Source organism: Micrasema longulum, unplaced genomic scaffold (genome assembly GCF_059751315.1).
Source record: "Micrasema longulum isolate JH-2025_06_02 unplaced genomic scaffold, ASM5975131v1 h1tg002108l, whole genome shotgun sequence".
Classification (NCBI taxonomy): domain Eukaryota; kingdom Metazoa; phylum Arthropoda; class Insecta; order Trichoptera; family Brachycentridae; genus Micrasema; species Micrasema longulum.
The window spans coordinates 10,181-18,452 of record NW_028279274.1 but is presented as its reverse complement, the minus strand read 5'-3'; the positions used below and the strand labels follow the sequence as shown (position 1 = coordinate 18,452).

Below are 8,272 nucleotides of genomic sequence, written 5' to 3'. Positions count from 1 at the left end.
ATTGTGCTGACCATGTGTATTTGATTGATCACAAACTGACAATACTGCAGTGAGGGGTACAATGAAAGTTTTTAAAGTTTATTTGTTTTGTTATTTTCGCGGTTTGATTGTAAAGAAATATTAAATTTTCGCTTAATTAGTTAAAAAAAAAAAAATTGATATTGATATGTGAAACTGAAGAAAGACTCAAGTTTTTATGAACAGTTTTGGGAAAGGGGTGGATGCTTTCATTGTAATAGAATTGGAAGTTAACAATTTGATATTTTTTATTGCAAAAAATGATCAACGTAACCACAATGTGATCAAATAAGTTAAAAAATACCTATGAAAAAACACTTCTTAAAAAATAATCAATAATGTTGCTTGATAAAATAAAATAAAAAACGCTTGGTAACATGAAAAAAATTTGGATAAAAGTAAAATAAAAAATATTATCTATCCATGCAGTCATATTACGTTTTCATTTACCTTTTTTGCGTCTTGTGTTCGAGTTGCTTAATTTTTTTTTTTATTATTAAATATATTGTCGTTGAATTTTACCTAGTAATCAATAATAATCACAATTTATTAACAAAAATAACAATTACTTTTTCTACTACATACACACTTAGGTAAAAGATTTCTCTGGATCATGTCTAGTCTGCCTAACTAGGTACAACCTGATTTAAGGCCGACATTATTATGCAAAATAAACAATAACACCTTCTAGTTAATTTACTATACAGTTACACAATATTAATTTATACCATTTATTTTGTATGTTTTTGAGTAAATTAATAAGTATCTTTTTTGAGTGATACCGTGTAAGTTGGATTAGTTCCGATATTTCGGCCACCATTGCAGAGGTCGTCTTCAGGGTAAACTGTGGTCAACTTCAGGTAACACGGGATCAGCCAAAAAAGATAAATAATGACTGTGACCGTGAAAACCTACGCACCTATTTACCCAGTATGTTTTAAAAGAAAGTGAATTGAGTTGTTTTACTTTTTTGTTTTCGTGTATGTAATTCCAAACCTCTTTTAAATTAAAATCACAAAATAAATTAATAAAATATTTTATGTGGTTACGAATGTGTGTAACGGGTTTGTATAATATAAAATATTCGTGAAGCTTTGAGCTTTCATGTTTGAAATCTCATCTCATTCACCTTGTTTTGGCTAAGTAATGTTTGCTCTAAAGCTTCCATTACAAAATAGACAGTAAATACAAATATAGTGTATATCTTAATACATTGTTCTAGCAATATATTCAATTAAACCATACTAACTGCCTATTTACATACAAGCCAATGGCTTCTTGATGAAAATTCTATTCCTAACAAACATGAATTTAAATATTCATTTAGTTTATGATCAAGTAAGTGGTAATTTGAAAATAAGTTTTTATTATTTTTAACAAATATAACATTTTTTTGTTGTATCGGACATCGCCGCGCGTGCGATAATACAACGTACAACACGGCCTGTGACGCGGCGAACGAGCGCCAAACGTTAGGCACCGACACCAAGCCGAGCGGCCCTTTGCGGGCGCCCAGGCGGAGATGGTAGCTGCACGGGGAAAATGGACGGAATGACCGCGGAGAGACGGTCGAACCCCCGGCCACGACTGAAGCTTCCCGAGTGGCCGCTAGGGCGACGATTGGCGCTCGGACGAGAGTGTGCGGTGCCAGTGTTTTTAGGTTAATATTTGTATATCATGTTTTTATGTTTATTTTCGGCTAGGAGTCTCGATTTGTAATCTAACTAGCTGCCCCTAAAATAAAGACGGTTAATTATGTCACTCGCAGGGGCAGAAGTTAGGATATCGAGACCCTAGCCACATATTTGTATCAGATTGCGGGGAATCAGACCCTGTCAAATCCTCTAAAACTCATGTCACCCTTTTTCTCAGTATGTAGGACCTTTCCCTGTATCATTTCTACATTAAATAAGATACGGGGAAGAGGCCTACATACTCCCTTTACATGTAAAACTCATCTCGAGGGAGTTATTTTATCTTATAAGCATACGTGTAAAAACAATATCTGAAATTGTCCAGCCAATAGGAGAGCGTGCTACGGCGTAAGCCGGGAAAGTCCGACCCCTTCTCGCTCTCCCTTGCGGCTTATGTATGCTGTCTCGTACCGTGCCCGACTGCGGCACGGTACAAATTACTTGATAGAACCTCTGTATTTTTATTGAATAAAGTGTGTATAGTGTATAACCAAGACTGCGTTTTTATTATATCTACGCCCTCTCCGCCTCTGATGTCGCCGCCTGCCCTTCTGAAGAAGAAAACTGAAGCCTGAAGAAAGCTATCACCCGATAGCCGGTCAAATAGCAGCTCCAAGCCACCTCCTATCTACAGTTCAACTGTATGCACGGCGAGGTGTCGTGTATATAGTTGTGGTCCTTCGTTTCACCGGATCGGAGCTGCTATACGGACGCCACATCCCAGTGGAAGATGACGCCTTCACTTCGCTCTGGAAAAGGCTCCGCCGAGAAAACCTCTGATGTCACCCCCCCTGCCGACGTCGTATCCACGGTGACGGGTACCGAGGCGTCGTCACAGGAGGTTTCCGAGGAGGACACCGTCGAACTTCTGCAGGCTGAAGTTGCGAAACTGCGCGCCGCCCTGAGGCGCTCTGAGAAGACACCGACCGCACCTGGACCCCCAATGGAATCTCCTAGGGCAGATGCGGGCCCCAGCGGACGAGCTGGGGTGGCAGAGAGACAAACCGGAGACTGGGTACGCCGCTCTTCGGACCCGATCGCGCAGATGGCTGCGGCGATCACCGAGATGGCCACCGCGCTACGTGGAGGATCAACGGGGAGCCCACGATCACACGATGGCGACGATGGAAAAATGGAGGCGCTGTTGGCGCGCCAATCTACGGCAAAGGAATTGCCCGCCTTCGAAGGAGACCCACTGGAATGGCCTGCCTTCAAGGCCCAATATACGAGGTCTACGGAAGTCTGCCGGCTGACGACGCCGGAAAACCTGCTCCGACTACAACGTGCGCTGAAAGGGGCCGCCAAGGAGGCGGTTTCCTCCCTGATGGTGGATCCTCAGAATACGGACCTCATCATGGAAACCCTGGAACTGCAGTTCGGCCACGAGGAGATTGTGACGGCGCACATGCTGGAGAAAGCGCGCCGCCTACCCGCCATAGTGGAGAGCCCCAACTCAACCGGGATAGTTGAGTTATCCGTGGCCCTGAGGAACATGGTCGCCACTCTGGAGCGGACAAGGAACTCGAGCTGCCTATCATCACCGCAGCTACTGAACGAGATGGTGGCCAAGATCCCGCTAGCGATGCGGGCTCTGTGGTGGTACACCTTACCGAGGGACAGAGACGAACGCGCCACCGTGAAGGAATTTTCTTGCTGGCTTAGCGAGATCGCTCAGACGTCAATGAGCGCCGGTGGAATGGACGCGGGGTCGTTTTTTCCCAAAAAGAAAACAAAGAACAATGTGTATACAGTGTCCGCGCCAACCGAGACAAGGGACGAGTGCGGAGTGTGCAATCGCCCGCACAAAAGTGAAAAGTGTCGCGAGTTTTTAGCGAAATCGGTAGCGGGCCGATGGGAAATTGTTCGCGAAAAGGGTTTATGTTTCTCGTGTCTGAGGCATAAACATTTAGCCGGTAAATGCCCGGCGGCTAAGAAGTGCGGTATAGAAGAGTGTCGCTATACGCATCATAGGACACTACATGGACAGCGACGAGAAGGCCGCGATAATGTAGTGATGAGCACCTGCGAAAAAGTTCAACCGGTATTGCTCAAAGTGATAAAAGTGAACGTGACCGGCCCCAATGACGGTGCCGACGTTTACGCCCTGTTAGACGAGGGCTCCAATGTGACTTTAATAGACTCCGAACTGGCGGACAGTGTCGGTGCGCCCGGACGAGTGCGCGGGATAACGATTCATGGTGCGAGTGATATGTGTTCCGAGGATAAGGCGTCGCGACGCGTCACAGTGACTATTCGTGGGCCAAGTGGGAATGGATACCCGCTCGTCGGGAACACAATGACGAGTCTAAATCTCCCGCGCCAGTGCATTCCGGAGGGAAACGGTATGAAAGAAGTGCTACCGAAAATATTAATTGGGCAGGACAACGCTCATTTAATCGTGACTAGGAAAGTCAACGAGAAAGGGAGATATTTACGCTCTCTGACGTCGCTGGGATGGATCACGCACGGATGCGTGAATCATAAGCAGAACAAAGCCAGCAAAACACTCACACTGACGAGTGCTAGCGTAGAGGATCGCATGGACGAGTTAATGCGCCTCAATTACGCGGTGGACGCTATGGGCGTCAAACCTAGGCCACGTGTTAACAGCACAGACACGCGCGCTATGGAAATTCTACAGAAAACCACCAGACCAACGCCAACCGGTCAGTGGGAGACGGGTCTTCTATGGAAAGAAGACAACATATGGTTACCGGACAATCGACAGTGCGCAGTAAACAGACTGAAATCTGTCGAGAACAAGATGGCCAAGGACCCGAGCTACAAGGCGGCATATTGCGCGAAAATTAAGGAGTACATCGAGAAGGATTACGCCCGGGAAGTTACGCCGATAGAGATCGCTCGTTTCCCGCGGAAGTGGTACTTAGCCCATTTCGGCGTAGTAAATGTGAACAAGCCGGGAAAGCTGCGAGTCGTCTTCGACGCGGCCAGCCGATGCCGTGGAGTTTCGTTGAACGACAAACTACTCACCGGCCCTGACATGCTGACCTCGCTATGGGGTAACATATTACGCTTCAGAGAAGGCCGCATAGCGCTTGCGGCGGACATAAAAGATATGTTTCTACGGATAAAAATCCGCCCCGCCGATCAAGGAGCTCAGATGTTTTTGTGGAGGGAGCGACCCGACGCCGAGATTAAAACAATGGTGATGACCTCGATGACCTTTGGCGCCGCGTGCTCACCGACAAGTGCGCAATATGTGAAAAATAAGTTAGCCTGTGTAAACGCGAGTGAATTTCCGGAGGCGGCGCGCGCAGTGGAAAACAATTTTTATATGGACGATTATCTTGCCGCGGTGGATACTACGGAACAAGCTATTCAGTTAAGAGATCAAACAAGTGAAATATTAAGACGGGGAGGATTCCAATTGACGAATTGGTCCTCAAATGACGGTGAAGTGCTACGTACCACCGCGGATAATTTGCGCGCCACGGACGCTCGCGAGATAATAGTGAACGGTAGTGAGTACTTGGAGCGAGTACTCGGTGTTAAATGGGACCCAGTCAGTGATCGATTTGTGTTTCAATTTAATAAGACAATAGCGTTAAGCGCACATGAGTGGCCCACTAAAAGACAATTACTGAGCGCGGTAATGAGCATATTCGATCCGCTCGGTTTTCTAGGGTGTGTTACGGTACGCCCGAAAATATTATTACAAGCAGTATGGCGATCGGGAATAGGATGGGATGACGTCATCCTGCCGACCCATCAAGAAAAATGGGCCGAATGGAGAGCCTGTGTGGAGCGCACAGAGAGCTCTATACCCCGGCGGTGTATAGAAAATCGCACCAGTCGGGTGGAACTACACGTATTCTGCGATGCCTCCGAACTGGCGGGGTGCGCAGTAGCGTATTTTGTGGAAAAGACGGACCGTAATAGACATGTACGGTTCGTGGGCAGTAAAGTTAAAGTTAGCCCCTTGCGAGCTCTATCAATACCTCGACTGGAGCTGCAAGCGGCGCTAATGGCCGTGAGACTGGCAGACACCATCAAGCGGGAGAGTGACGTCACTGTGGGGAGGACAGTCTATTGGACGGACTCGGCGACAGTACTGTGCTGGGTACGAAACGACAGCCGTGCGTTCTCGCCGTTCGTGGCCCATCGCCTCGGGGAGATAGATGAGTTATCTCACCCGAAAGAGTGGCGGTGGGTTCCGACTAAGATGAATCCCGCGGATGCTGCCACCAGGGACCTCAACGCGCCTGATCTTACACCTCAGGGAGCCTGGTTCGGGGGACCGGCCTTCCTGACTGGGGAGGAGGGCGAATGGCCGCATCACAAGGGACGCGGCCTGCAGCCCGACATCGCCGTCATGGAATCAAAGCGCGCCGAACGCATAGTCACCGCGTTACAAGCGGCGCTGCCAGACGCCGCACGGTTTAGCTCGTGGAGACGGCTTATACGTGCCACGGCATGGTGCCTGCGGTTTGTGAATCGATGCCGCCGTGCCGCCCCAGAATGCGTGGGAAAATACCTAACCGCAAAGGAGTGTATAGCCGCTGAGCGATTGTGGATCAGGCGAACGCAAAACGACGCCTTTGGCAGCGACATAACAGCCCTAAAGCGGGGGGAGTCGCTACCCAGAGGCAGCCGCCTGCATGCCCTCACGCCCCGGCTAGACGACACCGGACTGGTGAGGATGGGAACGCGGTTATACGCGGCCAGCGGCGTACGGGAAAATATTGGATTCCCGATAATATTAGACGCCGCGCAGCTGTACGTACAACTGATGCTGAGACACCGGCATGAGATGTGCTATCACGGAAGCACTGAGAGGACTATGGCAGATGTGCGTCAAGATTTCTACGTGATGAGAATACGCACAAAGCTTCGATGGATTGTAGCTAACTGCCAGAAGTGTAAGAACGATCGTGCGCGACCGCAACCGCCTTTGATGGGACGTCTTCCGCCGGCGAGATTGGCACATCACATGCGCGCCTTCACGCATTGCGGAGTGGATCTGTTTGGACCGCTACACGTGACCATGGGACGGCGCAAAGAGAAGAGGTACGGGGCCTTGTTTACGTGTCTCACAACCAGGGCCGTACACATTGAGTTGGTGACGTCACTGAGCACCGACTCGACGATCCAAGCCATCCGGCGGATGGCCGCCAGAAGAGGACACCCGTCTGTCTTGTACTCTGACAACGGGACAAATTTTCGTGGGGCCGATAAAGAGATGGCCGCTGCCTTCCGAGACGTAGCCGAGGACAAGAAAGTGCTAGATGAAATGAGCACTATGAAGATTGAGTGGAAGTTTATCCCTCCTTCATCCCCGCACATGGGAGGGGCATGGGAACGATTAGTTCGTTCCATTAAGAGGGCGCTGTTTGCTATACTGAGAGAGCAAGCGCCTAGAGAAGAGACGTTACGGACGGTGCTAGCCGAGGCTGAATTCTCGGTCAACAGCCGTCCGCTGACGCACGTGACAGTAGACCCTCGTGACGGAGCTCCTTTAACTCCGAATCACTTTTTAATTGGGTCATCCGGGGGCATGCCTTGCCTCGCGGATTACAGCGAAGCGCCGGAGAACGTGTGTTTGCGCAAACAATGGCGCATAGCCCAGAAGATGGCGGATGCTTTCTGGCGCCGATGGATGCGCGAGTACCTGCCAGGCCTGGGCGGACGTCAGAAATGGCGCATCGCGGCCACTCCCCTGCAAGTTGGAGACGTGGTAGTGATCACCGATCCCGCGATGCCACGGAACCAATGGCCACGGGGAGTCGTCACGGGAACCATGCCCGGGAAGGACGGCCAGGTGCGAGCCGTCAGGGTGCGGACCTCCACGGGCGAGTACACAAGACCCACGGTCAAGATCGCGGTCCTGCTACGCCCCACTGATGACAGCGCCCGGAAGACAGCGCCACGCGGCGGCGAGGCCCGATGCGGGACCAGCAGGTGCCGACTGCGCGACACCGGGGGGAGTGTATCGGACATCGCCGCGCGTGCGATAATACAACGTACAACACGGCCTGTGACGCGGCGAACGAGCGCCAAACGTTAGGCACCGACACCAAGCCGAGCGGCCCTTTGCGGGCGCCCAGGCGGAGATGGTAGCTGCACGGGGAAAATGGACGGAATGACCGCGGAGAGACGGTCGAACCCCCGGCCACGACTGAAGCTTCCCGAGTGGCCGCTAGGGCGACGAATGGCGCTCGGACGAGAGTGTGCGGTGCCAGTGTTTTTAGGTTAATATTTGTATATCATGTTTTTATGTTTATTTTCGGCTAGGAGTCTCGATTTGTAATCTAACTAGCTGCCCCTAAAATAAAGACGGTTAATTATGTCACTCGCAGGGGCAGAAGTTAGGATATCGAGACCCTAGCCACATATTTGTATCAGATTGCGGGGAATCAGACCCTGTCAAATCCTCTAAAACTCATGTCACCCTTTTTCTCAGTATGTAGGACCTTTCCCTGTATCATTTCTACATTAAATAAGATACGGGGAAGAGGCCTACATACTCCCTTTACATGTAAAACTCATCTCGAGGGAGTTATTTTATCTTATAAGCATACGTGTAAAAACAATATCTGAAA

The 8,272-nt window shown here is 49.6% G+C and overlaps 1 protein-coding gene across 1 annotated transcript; it reads left to right on the top strand.

Annotated features, from left to right (window-relative positions):
- Window positions 1-2,442: 2,442 nt before the first annotated feature.
- LOC148273006 (uncharacterized) lies at window positions 2,443-7,678 on the top strand (the record flags this gene model as incomplete). Its single annotated transcript, XM_088239275.1, has 2 exons — window positions 2,443-4,732; window positions 5,414-7,678. Coding segments are annotated over exons 1-2 (4,555 nt in total), but the record flags the coding sequence as incomplete, so codon positions are not given.
- Window positions 7,679-8,272: the final 594 nt, after the last annotated feature.